General features: G+C 36.4%; 1 protein-coding gene and 1 non-coding gene across 6 annotated transcripts in view; one reads left to right on the top strand and one right to left on the bottom strand.

The window, feature by feature from the left end:
- Positions 1–16,670, bottom strand: part of LOC114080204 (serine/threonine-protein kinase ULK2) — a 106,464-nt gene that overhangs the window by 19,442 nt on the left and 70,352 nt on the right. For all 5 annotated transcript variants that reach the window (XM_034635285.2, XM_071603890.1, XM_071603889.1 and 2 more), the window contains 5 exons: positions 7,844–7,989; positions 6,166–6,246; positions 4,340–4,626; positions 3,841–4,028; positions 3,240–3,343 (listed from right to left, as the gene is read on the bottom strand). In XM_034635285.2, coding sequence (XP_034491176.2) covers positions 3,240–3,343; positions 3,841–4,028; positions 4,340–4,626; positions 6,166–6,246; positions 7,844–7,989 — 806 coding nt within the window. The remainder of the gene's footprint in view (positions 1–3,239; positions 3,344–3,840; positions 4,029–4,339; positions 4,627–6,165; positions 6,247–7,843; positions 7,990–16,670) is intronic.
- Positions 5,906–5,978, top strand: Trnaa-agc (transfer RNA alanine (anticodon AGC)). The gene has a single exon. It is a non-coding gene; the product is annotated as a tRNA-Ala (tRNA).

The raw sequence follows: 16,670 nt of genomic DNA, 5'->3' as shown, positions 1-16,670 counted from the left end.
TAGATTGTGTATATTTTATGGTGATAAAGGATAAAATAGACTTTTATATACATGTATTTTATGCATTCATGCTACACCTGATTTAATTTTTTCAATATTTTTAGGCTACATGATTTGTCTTTTAAGTTTTTATCAAACTGTTGTAAATCTAAAAAAAAAAAATTTGTGTATATGTGTATAAATGGACCCAGATAGTTCAAAACTATGTTGATCAAGGGCCAACTGTACAGTGAACAGAACCTTGGAGAAACATGAGACACAATTGAGTATACCAATATAAAAATAATGAGAATTTAAGAAGAAACAGGAATAGAAAAAAATATCCAAATAAAGAATGGCTAAATACTTTAAAAATTTGATAAAAACACTAATCTACATATCAAAAAAGTTCAAGAATTTCCAAGGAGAATAAAAGCAAATACCCAAAATCATCACAGTAACCAGTGAAAGACACAAACCTTGAGAATAGAAAGAAAAAAATAATTTGTCAAAAAAGAAATCAAATAAGAGTAACAGATAACTTATGAGCAGAAACTGTGGAAGCCAGAAGGCAGTGGGATGGCATATTTAAACTACTGAAACAAAAAGCTATCAACCATGAATCTTCTTTTACTCCAGTAGTGGGGATTAAACACAGGGCTCTTACTAAATTGCAGAATCTAGCCTCAAACTTGAGATCCTCCTGAGTTGCTGGAATTACAGATATGCATTACCATGACTGACTGGGAATCTTTTATGAATCAAAACTCTTTCAAAAGTGAAACCAAAAAGATATCCCAAAATGTCTAAACAAAAGCTGAGAGAATTTATTGCTAGCAGACCTGTTATTCTAACAAGAAAAACCAAGGAAAGTTCTTCAAGCCTAAAGTAAATGACCCCAGAAAGTAATTTTATCTGAGTGAAGAGAAACAAAAGAACACAGATAAAGGTAAATATATAATTATAAAACATTATAACTGCATCATTTTCTCCTTTATTCTCTTACTATTTAAAAAGCAACTGTATGATTTAAAAAGCAACTGTATAAAACAACATATCTATCTATCTATCTATCTAATTGCATTGTTGGACCTAAATAGAAATGGAATATAGGAGGCAGATGGGAGCAGAGCTTTCTTGCAGTAAAAAAGTGACACCAGATGACAACTCAAATCCATAAAAGCAAATGGAGAGAACAAGAAATGGTAAATAAGAAGGTAAGATAACTATAAAGAAAACCATGTTTTCTTTTCCTACGGCAGCTTCTTTAAAAGACATAACATACAAAGTAATAATATAATAATGTATCACTGAGTTTCTATATAATAATAACAATAGCACTAAAAAAAGAAAGCAAAAATATAGTACTTAAAGAGGGAAGAATTATTTAGGAGTAATGTTTCTGTTTCACTGGAATCCAATTAGTATAAATCTTAAGTCAACTGTGATAACTTACCATGATTATTATAAGCCCAAAAGCAACTAGGAAGAAAAGAACTAAATCAGGCACAGTGGCACATGCCTGTAATCCCAGTGTCTCAGGAAGCTGAGGCAGGAGGACAGCAAATTCAAGTCCAGCCTCAGCAATTTAGCAAGATCTTGACTCAAAATAAAAAATAAAAAGGGTTGGGGATGGGACTCAGTGGAGAGCACTTACAAAGCATGTGTGAGGAGGCACTGGGTTCAATCCTCATCACCACAAAAAATAAATAAAGATACTATGTCCATCTACAATTTTTTTTTTTGGGGGGGGGGGGGGGTACAGGGATTGAACTCAGGAGCATTCGACCACTGAGCCACATCCCCAGACCTATTTCGGATTTTATTTAGAGATAGGGTCTCAATGAGTTGCTTGGTGCCTCACTTGCTGAGGTTGGCTTTCAACTTGAGATCTGCCCGCCTCAGCCTCCCGGGCTGCTGGGATTACAGGCATGCATCACCATGCCTGGCCACTCTGTCATTTTAAATAAAGGGCTGGGGATGGAGCTTAGTAGTAAAGCATCCCTGGATTCAATCCTAAAAGGAAGGAAGAAAGGAAGATAGAAGTGACAAGCATCATTAAGGGGACCAAAATATGAAACTAGGAAATATTCACTTAATGCAAAAGGAAAAAAAAAAGAAAAAGAAAACAAGCCAGGCGTGGTGATGTACACCTATAATCCCAGCAACTTGGGAGGCTGAGGTAGGAAGATCACAAAGATCAGCAACTTAGTGAAGCCCTAAACAATTTAGCAAGACCTGGTCATAAGATAAAAAATTAAAAGGAGCTGAGGATGTGACTCAGTGGTTAAGCACCCCTGTGCTCAAGCCCCAGTACCAAAAACTGAGAAAAGAAACCAAAAAGTAAAATGTATAGGTAAAAACAACTGTGTCGATGATACTAACATGTAAACAAATTAAATAATCTAAACAATAGGTGGAGATTATCAGATTAAGGAGACCCAACTCTGTGTTTACAGAGGACATACTTTAGTGTCAACGATACAGCAAGGCTGAAAGTAAAAAAAAAAAAAAAATGGGAAATGACACCATGCAAACAACCATCATAAGAATTACACCGGCCTTCTCTTCAAAAACCTTGCAGACAAGAAGAGAGCACTGTGAAATATCCCTTTGGATTAGAAACCACATTCAATCAGATATTTTGTTGGCCCAGGTACTTTGTCCTTTAGATATTCAGAAGTGAGTCAATTTAAAAATCAGAGAAAATAAGAACAAAGAAGTTACAATAGACTCCAAATTTTAATATACATAATAATTACCTAGGGATTCCCAGAATCCATCCGCAGAAAATTTGATTAAGCAAGTCTAGGTTAGGGTCTGGAACATCCATTTTGTTTTTGTTTTTGTTTGTGATAAATAGTTCACAAAATCTAGATGTGAGTGTCTATGGATGTAACAGTCCCTAAAACAACTATGAAAGGTTTAGAGATCTCAGTAATCAGACCTTTATAGGATCAAGTTGCTGTCAAAGAAATGCTCAGGAGTACATGTGTTTTTAGGCTAACTTTGGCCTATAAAATCTTACTAATAAAAAACATTTTTGGAAGGAATTTCTTCCAATTCAAAGGCTGCTGATCATCAAGATACCAAATAAGCCTCTGTCATCATAGATATGAGAAATGACTGCCAATACTTTAAGATTATACATCTGAGTTGTTTTAAGCCACCAGTTTGTGATGATTTATCACAAGAGTAATAAGAAACTAATGCATATACTTACAAATTACCTACCTAAAAAGAAACTAGATTTTTCTTACCTATATCCATAGGCCGTTCTGTATTTAAACTATCAGTGCTGCCCTGGTGTCCACCTAAAGATGCCTTTACTTGTTGATCTGATAACTTCCCAGTACTGACAGATCTAAAAAGAACAGTGATGCTATTAATGGGAAATTCACTTTTTAAAAATAGAAGGGTTAATAGGACATTATAAAGCAAGGACACAAAAAAATCGATGCCAAACAATTCAAGGTAAAGATAAACTTCCATAACAAAAAAGACAGGGGCCGGGGTTGTGGCTCAGCGGCAAAGCGCTCGCCTAGTGCATGCGAGGCCCTAGGTTCAATCCTCAACACCACATAAAAATAGATGAATGAAGCAAAGGTATTGTGTCCAACTATAAGTAATAAATAAATAAATAAAATAAAAGACAGAAATAAAATGTTCAAATTCAGGGAAAAGCTCTGTATTCACACAGTTATAGTAAGTTTTCGGACCTTCTGAAGTACACCATGTGCATTAACAATCATATAGCTTATGCTGGCTACTAATGTAGTCTGGTTGCTTTTATAACAAAAATGTACTTATTTTGCTATTTCAGTTTTCATTTTTAAGATTAGAGAAGAAACAATATCTTACCTGCCAAACACTGCTTTGTTCTGTTGTTCAAATCGATGCCTCTCACTTCCTTGTACCAAAAGGCAATGGGAACATTCCCGTGGGTCATTCCCATCTTTGGACTGCCCTTCAGCAGGCCCATGACGAGTAACCAAGGCTAACAGGTTGGAAGATGCTTGTGTTTTAGGGATTTTGAAAGGAGCTGTGGTCTAAACAAACATATGTAAACTAGTTAATATGATGTATAAATTTTGGCAGGCTTTTAAGTTAGTCAGACTGGATTCAAACATTGGCTCTTCCATTTACAGCCTGTGTGATCTTGGACAGTTCTTTAAGCTCTCTAAATCTCAATTTCCTTTTCTGAAGATTAATGAGATCATGCACATAAAGCATTCAACAAATATTTACACGGTGCCTGGTGCATAGTAAGTAAGTGCTCATTAAAATTATGGTTATCTTATATTCTTTCCATAAAGTACTAAAGCAGTTCATGATCTACAAAAAGATTTAAGGAACACACCTTAGTAGGAGAACCAATGATTGTTGGTAAAGGAGTTTTAAAGAACCAATCAGAACTCCGTGGAGAAGATCCCATATGCTTGGTGGGAGATGTTCCAAGGCTGCCAGGCCGACTGGGCTGAGGTGAGTAGTTGTATCCAGCCCCAGTATGGGATGGGCACACAGGGTCAGAGTGCTGTTTTCTTAGCTTCTGTTTGTTCTGATAGATGTCAGTAAGGGTAGGGGCGCTCTGCAGTCTAGCACCCAATAAGAGAGACTGTGGTGACTGAGCCTGTGGCACTGGAGAACCTACCAAAAAAATGAATGAAAAGGTTAACCAATAGTGAAGTATACAGCAAAAACTTAGGAAACAAGAGGGCAAGTTTTAAAATGAGAATTCTGATGAATGTCTTATTCTTTTTAAAGTATTTTTAGTTGTAGATGGGACACAATAGTTTTATTTATTTATTTTTATGTGGTGCTGAGGATCAAACCCAGTGCCTCACACGTACTAGGCAAGTGCTCTATCTCGGAAATACATGCCGGGCATGAGATGAAATATATTGATGATGAATATATGAGCTATTTTTGTCAAGAGCTAACAACTCAGATTAATGCAAGGTCTAAAGGGATTATGTAGTAAATAGTTAAAGTTAATGAAAACAACAAACGGCAACATTAAATTTCTGTTCTTGTTTTTTTTGTTTGTTTTGTTTTGTTTTTTTGGTACTGGGGATTGAACTCAGAGGCACTCAACCTCTAAGCCACATCCCCAGCCCTATTTTGTATTTTCTTTAGAGACAGGGTCTCACTGAGTTGCTTAGTGCCTTGCTAAGTTGCTGAGACTGGCTTTGAACTCGCAATCCTTCTGCCTCCTGAGCCTCTGGGATCACAGGCATATGCCACAGCACCTGGTTATTGGTTCTTTTTAGTTATCTATAATGATTCATTTTAACATAATTCTAAACACAGAATATAATTTGCTCTAATTCAGTCTCCAGTGCTTCCCTTTTCCTTCTTCTCCTTCCTTCCCTGTTTCCTTCCCTCTATTCTATTGATCTTTCTGCTATTACTATTTTTTTAATTAGTGTCTTGTGGATTCACATGAGATTCACTGTGGTATATTCATATATGTACATAGGAAAGTTAGGTCAGATTCATTCCACTGTCCTTCCCTTATTCCATCCCTCTCCCTCCCTCTCAATCCCCTTCCTAAACTCCATGATCTTCTGTTTTGATGGAATTCCCACCTCCCCCCATCTTTTAATTTTCCCCCTTTTTTTGGATTAACTTCCACATATCAGAAAAAAAAAATTCACCCTTTAATTTTCTGAATCTAGCTTATTTCATTTAGCATGATAGTCTCCAGTTCCATCTATTTACCAGCAAATGCCATAATAAAATTTCACTTTCTAAATTATCATCTGTAACAATGACCAAAATTTATCTAATTGTCTAATTCCTTTGACTATTTTCTTTATTTTTTTAATATATATGTTTTTATGGCTTTACTTTATTTATTTTTAATGTGGTGCTGAGGATCGAACCCTGTGCTAGGCAAGCGCTCAAGATTCTAAAAATCAGGGGCTGGGGTTGTGGCTCAGTGGTAGAGCGCTCGCCTAGCATGTGCGAGGCCCTGGGTTCGATCCTCAGCACCACATAAAAAAATAAAATAAAGGTATTATGTCCATCTACAACTAAAAAACATTTAAAAAAAAGATTCTAAAAATCAGGATAGCATTGGAAATATTTCTTACCAATGCTGTCCTTTTGATAAGGCTAGAAATACAAAATAAGTCCATTCATAATAAAATTCAAATTTCTAATATACCAAATGTATTTTCCTACCTGAAGAGTTTCTACTTCTGGATTCATGGCCCTGAGAATGTCCACAACAGCACTGACTAAACTGCTCAGGAATGGTACCAACTATGAAGTGAGACATGGAGAAAAGAAGAATAAATTATTCAAAAAACTAATTAAGAATGGAAACAGGCAATGCATGCAAAAATTGCTTGGTACATAATTTGCAAAAATTTAGTTGAACCAGTACTTACTGAATAACCAATATGCTAGGCAGTAGGTAAGCTAAGATAAAAAGTACCATATACATCCATCCTTGAAACAAAATCATTAGGAAAAAAGTCTAAATAAATAAATAAATGTCTATATAGACATGTAAGAGTTTATACAAAGTGCTTGGGGATTGTGGAGCTGCAGGACACAGATGACAGCCCAGCAGCTGTCCCTATGGATTCACATTTGTCTGAAGCCAGGCTTCCCCCAGGGGTCAACAACTGATTCAGGCATGTTGAGAGTGGGTCATAGAATGCCTCTGACAGACCAGTGCTTAGGGCTATTCCCATAGTATGGTTAAAACTTTCTTAGACCTATGCTATAGTCTCAGACTTTTCTTGCCTTATTGTCTCCCTTATTACCCTCCTTTCCCAGGTGTCAGACCTGAATCTTGGTCTGAGGACCCTCCCTGGCTCCCTACTTCCCTCAGCCTCTTACATACCTAATACCTTCTTTGCATCCACCTTCCCGAAAACCCAAACTGACACAGAGGGAGAATCAGGGACAGTACCAGGGAATTTAAACAGACAAGAGACATATCTAAAACAAGAAGGAGCAATGTCCTGGTGATAAAGCAATAAGCAGAGATTAGATACTAAGGACCTTTTCACTGACATGCAAGGATAATCTTTGTCTTTGGAGACCCTGGAGTGCCAAGATTTTGTTTAAAGATTTTTCAGCTGAAATCACTGCAACAAGTGATAAGGCAATTTAAACATTACACACACACACACACACACACACACCACACACATCATCTTGGGGTTCCTGGGGGACTACCTACAACCCTGCTCTGTCTACTAAGATTTCAGCAGCTTTAACTATAGATGGGGCTCCTCTGTACCATCTGTTCTTCCCACTACCTCATGGTGTTTCTCACAGATACTGCCCTCAGTGGCTTTGTTCTCACTTACACATTTTCTGAGTTTGAGCATTTTGACTCTTACATTTCACTATTTGGTCTCTTTGGTTTTCGGCTTGGTAGGGTTTCTTTTGTTGCTTTGTTTAAGGTTCTGTTTCCAAAATCATTTTCTAGGCAAAATAGGGAGATATGTAACAAAGCTGCTACTATACTCCTATTAGAGCTGGAAGGTGTGTAGTGAATGTGACTCAGAGATGCAATGTTAATTCTCATGTGTCTGAGCAATAAGAAAGATAGGCATTTTATGCACTTTAATCTAGAGTTTCTAACATTGTATTTGGATGCCAAAGCCAATGAGGATGCTTTTGACATGTAAAATTAATTTATATTATTATATTTTCAACATCAATCCTAACAGATTTATGTAGAGATTCTCAAGGAGGAACTGGGAATAGGGTAGTGGAGGAGGGATGGCCTCAAATCAGCTCAGAATCACTGCCATGATGAATCAATGTCCCTAAAAATAATATTTCATACCAAATTTGTTACAGAGAAGATTAAAAAACAATTGCTTTAAACTCTCCTTACCCAAAGGGGAAGGTGAATAAGGCCTAGAAGACCCAATAGACAGTCTTCGTCCAACTGTCTGAGCTGTGTCTGCTGGTGCAGGGGAGCCAGATCCCAACCGGAGGAAGCCCATGGGACTGGTGTTAGACCTTCGTACCACAGCAGATCTAAAGAGAAAAAGAGAATTATTCCTTCTCTGGCAGGTTCTAGGATTTCTTCTTTATTTCTGTTTTTTTTTCCCCTCCCTGAAATTTTCTAACAATAAGCCACAAAGAAGAGCTTTTAAAAACAGGTAACAGTCACATGGAACAAATATAAAATATAAAATGATATAAAGTAAAGTCTACCTATCCCCACTGATAAATTCTAAATATTTTCCCAATCTACTGGAAAGGTTACCACTGTTTTTTATAGTGTATCTTTCCTGAGTTCCTTAATGTACACACAAGCACTTTCACCTTGTTTCAACACCAAAGGTGATATATTACATACCAATTATTTTCTTTTTTGGGTGGGGGGCAGTTACCAGAGATTGAACTCAAGGGCACTGGACCACTGAGCCATGTCCTCAGCCCTATTTTGTATTTTATTTAGAGACAGGGTCTCATTGATTTGCTTAGCACATCACTGTAGCTGAGGCTGGCTTTGAACTCACAATCTCCTGCCTCAGCCTCCCGAGGCGCTGAGATTACAGGCGTGCGCCACCGTACCTGGCTACCAATTATTTTCAATCTTCTGGGTCTTAGGTCCAAAGATCCCAGAGCATTTTGTTTATGTAACCTTATGTACTGATCTTAATGTATTCAAAATAAAATTCAGAAATTTAAAATTTTATAAATTCACTAAAAATAATTAACATTACATTTAATATAATATTATGAAAATATGTATTTTTCCAAAACAAATTAGCATGACATTATTATACATTTCTGCAAATCTCTAATATCTGGTTTAACAGAAGACATTTGGATTCTCACAACTGATTCTGCAGTCTGTTACACAATATGTCATTCTAAGGTAAGTTTTCCATGAAGAAGATCCAGCCTAACACACATATGTACAAAAAAAGGAAGGAGTATTTCAGTCTTTTCAAATCAATGATACTCTTCTTTTTGATACTAAACCAAACCTCAATAAGTGTTGGTTTTATCTAAAAGATTAGTTTGGTTGCAATGGGGAATCTGAAACTATCTCCTTGAACTCTTTCTTTTTTTAACAAGGGATTGAACCCAGGGGCACTTAACCACTGAGCCACATCTCTAGCCCTTCTTTATATTTTATTTAGAAACAGGGTCTTGCTGAGTTGCTTAGGGCCTAAGTTGTTGAGGCTGGCTTTGAACTTGTGATCCTCCTGCCTCAGCTTCCTGAGCTGCTGGGATTACAGGTGTTATGGGCCAAATTATATGTGCCTTGACCAGACAAAATCCATTTTACCCCAAGACTCCATTTAATAAAAGAAATGCTTCTCCTATGAGAAAACACTGCCTCTGCCACCTCCTGCTGAGCACACACATAACAATGTATGGCAGTTAAAAAAATTTTTATGTATTATTAAGAAATGCATTTCTAAGATGTTCTTTTTTTGTTCCCATTTTTCTTGGGCAGTATACTATACCCCGAACTGGATCATTCAGACCTACTTCCTAGGCTGCTATGATGTTGACTTACTGGTAGCTTGTAGGTTTTGGCTATAAAGAAGACACCCTGCCTTGTGCAAGGGGTCAAGGGGAGCAAAGTCGACTTGGTCACTGTCCCTTGGCCTGCAAACGAATAAAGTCCCATGTCCTGCTTCAAGACTGACTCGGTGATTTATTTCAAACATACCACAACATTTAGTCAGGGTTATGGCTTCCAGGCACACAGGGATTTAGAGGCGCTCTCCTTTCTAGTTGTGGGATCTCTTGGTCTTCTGAGGGTCTAGGCTTTCTGTAGTGACCGATTTGAGCCTGCCCATGAGGGAGGATGTGCAACTGCATGTGTCTGGAGGTACCTCATCTGTTCTCTCCTTTTGATGTTTCGCAGGGTGTATGAGGAGATCCAGGGCTGTGACCCAGAGGGCCGATAAACAGACTGTGATCTTCATGGTCTGACATCTGGGTATTGGAGGAAAGAGTGTCTTATCCATGCTCTGTCTCTTACCTAAATCCAGAGAGCCAGTAAATAGACCATGGTGACAGTCTGGTGTCTGGGGGATGGAAGACAGGATATTGGTCTGTTTGTACATGTCTGTCTCTGTTGGTCCACATCTGTTTCTTGTTTGTTCATGAATTTTTGCCTATTGTTTTAATTGTTAGCCTTGTCATGGGAAACCTAATCCAAACCTGGCCTGATTACCAACTGAGAAAAAAATGGTTAAAAAGCCCTAGCTCACTAAAGCTTACATTGGAAAGTGAACAACTGCTGACAGACTCAGCAGGGGACCAATCTGAAAACTTCTCCCTGGCTACAGCTCAGGGAGAAAAATGATTTCAGGGTTGTCTTTCTCTGTCACTCTCTTTCTCACTCTCTCATGCTAAAATAATTAACGGCCATATCATTTTGTCTAGGAAAAAACTCTCAGGCCTACATTTGGCTTTTGCCTCTTAGTCAACCCCAGATATTCACAGAAAACTCCAAAACCTTAAAGAATTTGCAGTCATGAATACCTCTCAACTATTAGAGGCAGCCCAAAGGTTTTTCAACAATCATGACAGCCCAGCTGATAAAGCTGCACAACACCAGGATAAAAATTTTGGTGGCTGCTGTCCAAGAGACCAGACAAACCAGTTTAGAATCAGATTTGATAGAGAGAAAGAAAGAGAGAGAGAGAGAGAGAGAGAGAGAGAGAGAGAGACAGACAGACAGACAGACAGACTTCTGGGCCCCTATGAGTCCACAAGCCCTCATTTCTTTTTTCGAACTCTTTTCACCTCTGATGAGCAAGACCACAGAGGACAGAGGCCTGGTAGGCTTTTAAAATTCTGTATTTTTTGAGCTCATAATTTTGATCCAGCATGCCTAGGTTAATGTGTTTTTCTGATCAGACCTATTTTATCCAACTATAGAGGTTCTGTTTTACATTCTGCTTCATTCAGAGGCCAGTTTTGTTTTTTTGTTTTTTTCAGATTTGGTATATCCATTGGACAGAATAGGCACAATGCCTAAATCCAACGGAAATGTTTTATTTTGAAATCCTACGAAAAATAAATAAATGCACTCTGTCATAAATCACATTCATCTTCATACTAGCCCAGTAGCAAAATGTAACGTTTAAGCTTCTTTGCACAGGAAGGAGCCCATGAAGAAAGAATAAAGTGTCTAAAACTTTCTAAAGTCACAGGCCAATTTACAAGGGTTAGCTCTCAATCTAATAGGTTGGTGTGAGTATACTATGCATACAACCAGAGATACGAAAAACTGAGCTCTATATAGGTAAAAATTGTAAGGCATTCCACTGTTATGTATAAATTTAAAAATTAATTAATTCAAAAAAATAAGCTACAAGGCCTTTGTTTGTTTTGTGTGTGTGTGTGTATGTGTGTGTATATATTATATATATATACCAGTTAATTTTCATGTCTACATGTGTTTAGAAAATATAAAAGGGTTTTAAATTGCTTTGTGCCATCATTGGGAAAAAGGTAACGAAGAGTTAGAAGTCCCAACAGGTATAAACAAATAAAAGTCAAGATATCTTTAAAGTTACTAACTCACAGTTTGTATTTTTTTTTCTAGATGGTCAAACAACTGATAAATTGTTGATGTCTACAAAATGTCTAATATCCATTGTTTCTAGGATTTTTCTTCAATAAGGAAGAGATGGCTGATGCTGTTCAATACACTTGTCTGATATCTTGGTTTTTAAAAATAAGTAAATTAGATTTGACACACCTGAGATTAATCATAAATGTATTTGTTAAAAACATCTGATTAATTTACAAAGCTAAAATACTGTTACTCTAACTCCTTAAATTCCATAGGGTAATATAATTAAATATTATTGGTATTTTCACAAACTGATAATAAAAAAATGTTCTAGGTATTAAAATATATTTAATAAAATATGGGAAAAAACACTTCTAGGTAAGAAAGTCTTTATGTGGTAAAAATAAAGTTGTAATACATCTACATAAACAAGAGAGTCTAATTAAGTGATAAAAAGGTCTGTATAAATAAAAGGCAAATTTCAAAAAAAAAAAAAGGTTTGTGTGTAACTAAGTTGATTATAAGTAACACAAATCAGTTAAAGCTCCAGGTTTTTCCCCAAGATCAAATATTAATGTACTAATATAAACCAAAGTTTAATCTGTTAAAATAACAAGAATTTCTTAAAACATTAATTTACTCCTAACATTGTGTCTGTTATATTTCATTCTCTAGAGCAACTAGTCTGAAAAAATTAGGGTTTGTACAACTCTGATTAAACAACAACTATTATTTTAGAGTATTATACATTACAAAGTCTAAATTTTCTTTAAAAGCTAAACTAGGTTAATAAAAAACATCAATGTAATTATGATGCTATTAATCTTCTTTACATATTAAATGTATTCATATCTTCCAGGTATACACGTCTTTAAAGTAAAAGGTTTAAAAGAGCATTTGGGAGCATTTATAAAATGGTATCTAAGAAAGAGGCAAAGATCAGTGGTTGAGTGCTCACCTTGCACATATGAGGCACTAGGTTTAAACCTCAGCACCACATAAAAATGAAATAAAGATATTGTGTACACCTACAACTAAAAAATAAATATTTTTTTAAAAAGAGCATTTTATCAAGCTGGTGTTCTCCAAACTGAAGTAGTCTGTAATTGTAATTTTAGGCTTATAAAAATAAGAAGTTTAATTGGAGATTTATTTATATCATTTAATATTCTGTAATCAATGTTCTGTGATCAAGGGGATATAAAAAATTTAAAGGTATTTTCAAAAGACAATGAGAGATTGATCTGTTTAAAGGTTAAAAATGTAAAACAAAAATATTTTGCCACTTTTCCACACAAAAGAAAAACTTAAAAGCTCTCTCAGCCTTTGTTTCATGTTTTAAATATAATGTTATATTGTGTTAACTAACATTTATATAGACTCAGGAAACAATATTATGTAAACTTTATAAAATGGATCTAAGAAAGAGGCAAAGATCAACTTCAGAACTAGAACGCTTCACCTAAGATTTGTGAAGAACCCCACCTTACCGGAGTAAAGGTTCTGCCTCCCACCTTACTACATGTTAGAATGGCTTCAAAATAGGCCAGGCTTCAGCTCATTTAAAGTTATATTCAAAAGATTGATATTTATTGTAAAAATTATTGTGATCTCAAACAGGGGATATAACATATAACCAGCCAAGGTTCAAGATTGTATACAAACTAAATATGCTTTTAGTCTTGTTAATTTCATTTTAAATTTTCCTTGCAAACTTTAACTGCTATCTGCTAATGCCTTATAATAACCTAAGTTAATATGAGATATTAGGCCATCATCTATAGACAGTATATAATGCTAACTTCCAGTACTAATACAGACCCCAATTAAATAAAAGGGGTAAAAATGACTGTAAAGTTTTAAACATTAAATTTAAAGCCCAGTATTCATACATTAAGACTTGTAGGACTGGCTTGCTGGATGTTTAAGACCAAGGCTTAAAGATTAAGGTTAAAATAAAAAGGGCCAACAAAACCAATATTTGGTTCTTGCCCTCTGAGTCAGCTTGAATCCAGGGGACAAAGGAACTTTTCATCAACTCTGGGTCACATGAACCTCCCAATCAGGGAGATTACTAGGACCCCAAAAAAGAAAGCTAATCAGTGCCCATACTGCAAAAGAGGAGGATAACTGGAAAATGCAGACATCCCTGACGCTTCCAAGGGAAGCCACATGGTCAGCAAAACCTTGAGTTATCCTGGTGGATGGCACTAGCAGAACTAAAGGCTGCTCATAAGTTCCCCAGAGTGACCCACAAGGGAACAAGTAACCCCCAAGGAACAAGGTTAATTTGACCAGCTTCATCTTAAGCACCTAACAAAAAAAACAGTTAAAACCAAAACACAGCCATTCCTGGACACTTATAAAACTACAGTTATCTTAATGTAACTTAGAATGTACACTTGGGTTAGCCCCCCCAAGAATAAATGAGACTGGAGGTGACAAAAGAGATTCTTAGGCAGGAGTGCCTGATAACTATCAAGAAAAACTGCCAGAGTCAGGAGTTTTTAGTCAGTTTAAGGCCTACAGATCTTCCCAACCTCCTACACAGATAGGCTTAATCAATGTTTGCTAGTATAATTATCTAGCCCTAAGTAACAAAGATAAGGGACCCCTATTAACCACACAGGTTGTGACAATAAAATATTTTATAAAAATCAGATGACATTAAGCAATTTAACCAAATGTTGTGTTTACTTTCCTGATAACTCTGGCAATGTTAAAGATTTACTTCCCAAATAAAGGCCATGTTAGGCTTTGTTAGGCCTTGTGATGGGAACAATTTCTCAGCTCTTCCACATCCTAAGGAAGAGATTATTGATTTCTATCATCTTTGTGATATTCATTGACATGTTCCAGATGCCCCAACATTTAATCTCATTTCAGTACTAATGTCTTTTTGTTTCTCTCTCATAGAAGCACCCACCCCTAGATGACTTTACAACCTGTTCTTCCCGAACCAGACTTTTAGCGTGGACCCCTTGACTGAACTGATTTCTAAAAGGGGACTCCAAACTGATTGCCCCACCCCACATCACCCCCTCTCAGCTCAAAGCAGCAAGAGCAGTCATCGCCCTTTTCTCTACAGCATGAAAAATTCCCTAAAATTAGGAAAAGTAGACAAAAGAAAACAAAAATTAAAGAGTCAGTCAGTGTAGATATGTAATCAGATCAGATCACAAAAATAGAGGCCAGTTTGAGTCCAAAAATTTAGAAATTGCCTCTGGGGGATTAAAATGCTAATGCCTCCAGAGCCTTTCTTCCACACTTACCAAGATAACCTGCTCCTGTTGCTAAGTCTCTACAATAGGTTCAACTTAAAGCTCATAAATTCCTTTGAGAAAACCAGCCCCAAGAGACTACGTATCTCCAACAACCATTCTAGCCAGAAGACTAGTCTACATCAAATGGTTCCAAAAAAAGAAGAACTAACATCCAGCTGGAGGGGACCTTATTCAGTTACTACCCCGAAGGACTCATAGCATGGTTTCACACCTGAGTCAAGACAACAAAAATGTCTCCTGCAGAAGATGGACAGCCCTCTGAGACCCCAACCACCCTCTAAAGATAAAACTGAAAAAAAATGATAATCATGTTTTTCCTCTTGTTCAGATTATGTTACAAGGCCCAAACTGCTAAAACAACATATTTTGTTAGTCAAGTAATATATATATGTGTGGCCATTATAATCCCTTACATAATCAGAAGGTAAATCAAGGGTTTGATTTTTTTTCCAGAAAAGGGGAGAATGCTATGCCTTGACCAGACAAACTCCATTTTACCCTGAGACTCCATTTCATGTAAGAAATGCTTCTCCCATGAGAAAATCCCACCTCTGCCACCTCCTGCTGAGCACACCCTGTCTGACAATGCAGGGTGGTTAAAAAATGTTTCTGTTATTCTTATACAATGTATTATTAAGAAATGCATTTCGGGCTGGGGTTGTGGCTCAGTGACAAAACACTTGCCTCACACATGTGAGGCACTTGGGTCCAAACCTCAGCACTACATAAAAATAGACAAAATAAAGATATTGTGTCCATGTATAACTAAAATATATTTTTAAAAAGAAAGAAATGCATTTGTAAGATGTTCCTTTTTAATTCCCATTTTTCTTGGGCAGTGTACTGTACCCTGAACTGAATCATTCAGACCCACTTCCTAGGTTGCTATGTATTGAATTACTGGTAGCTTGAGGGTTTTGACTGTAAAAGAGATACCCTGCCTTCTGCAAAGGGTCAAGGCGGGCAAAGTCAACTTGGTCACTTGGCATACCAGTGAATAAAGTCCCATATCCTGATTCAGGACTGCCAGTGATTTATTTCAAATGTGCTACAACACAAGAATACGGGCCACCATACCCAACCTCCGTGAACTCTTGCACTGTTACATTAAACTTCATTGTTCTGCAAACATATCTTTTACTCTGAATGAACCTTTTATCTGTTCAATGATTTTTTTAACATTCATCATTTGGATAATAATGGTTCATTTAATTATGCAGATATTCCAAATATTTAACATATAATGTCAAAAAGTCACATTCATACCAAAATGTCACCATCAATGTTAACAGAAATGTCTGGCAAGACTCTTCTGATCACAAGATCTTCTGATCTTCAAGATCACAGGGGTTAATATAAGTTTTCCAAAATTCTACTTTTTACTTGAATGCTCCAATTTTATCATTGACATTTATTGTCACTTATGCCACTACATGGCATATGCCTGTAATCCCAGCAACTCAGGAAACTGAGGCAGGAGACTCACAAGTTGAGGCCAGCCTGGGTAATTTAAGACCCTGTCTCAAAGTGAAAAACAGAAAGGACTGGCATAGCTCTGTGGTAGGGTATCCCCAAGTTTAATCCCTAATATCACCAAAAATTTTAAAAAGACATTTATTGTCACTTGTTTTCTCCAAAGTAATAAAACTTAGTTTATGTTTACAAAACAACTGCTAGAAACATATCATAGTTTGTCAGTCATTCATTGAAGTAAAAAGAGTGCTCTATAAAAAAAAGTGATTATTTAGCTTACAATCATACCAGTGCTTTTCCTAAAACTACTGTAATAGCAAAAGTGCTTTATATGCACATTCTATTCAATGATTGTGGTTTTCAATGAGAATTAATTTAGTCCTTTAATAATTTGTCAAGGACATTCC

This window comes from Marmota flaviventris, chromosome 17 (assembly GCF_047511675.1).
Source record: "Marmota flaviventris isolate mMarFla1 chromosome 17, mMarFla1.hap1, whole genome shotgun sequence".
NCBI lineage: Eukaryota > Metazoa > Chordata > Mammalia > Rodentia > Sciuridae > Marmota > Marmota flaviventris.
Note: the sequence above shows the minus strand (reverse complement) of the source record. Positions and strands in the feature narration are given on the sequence as shown.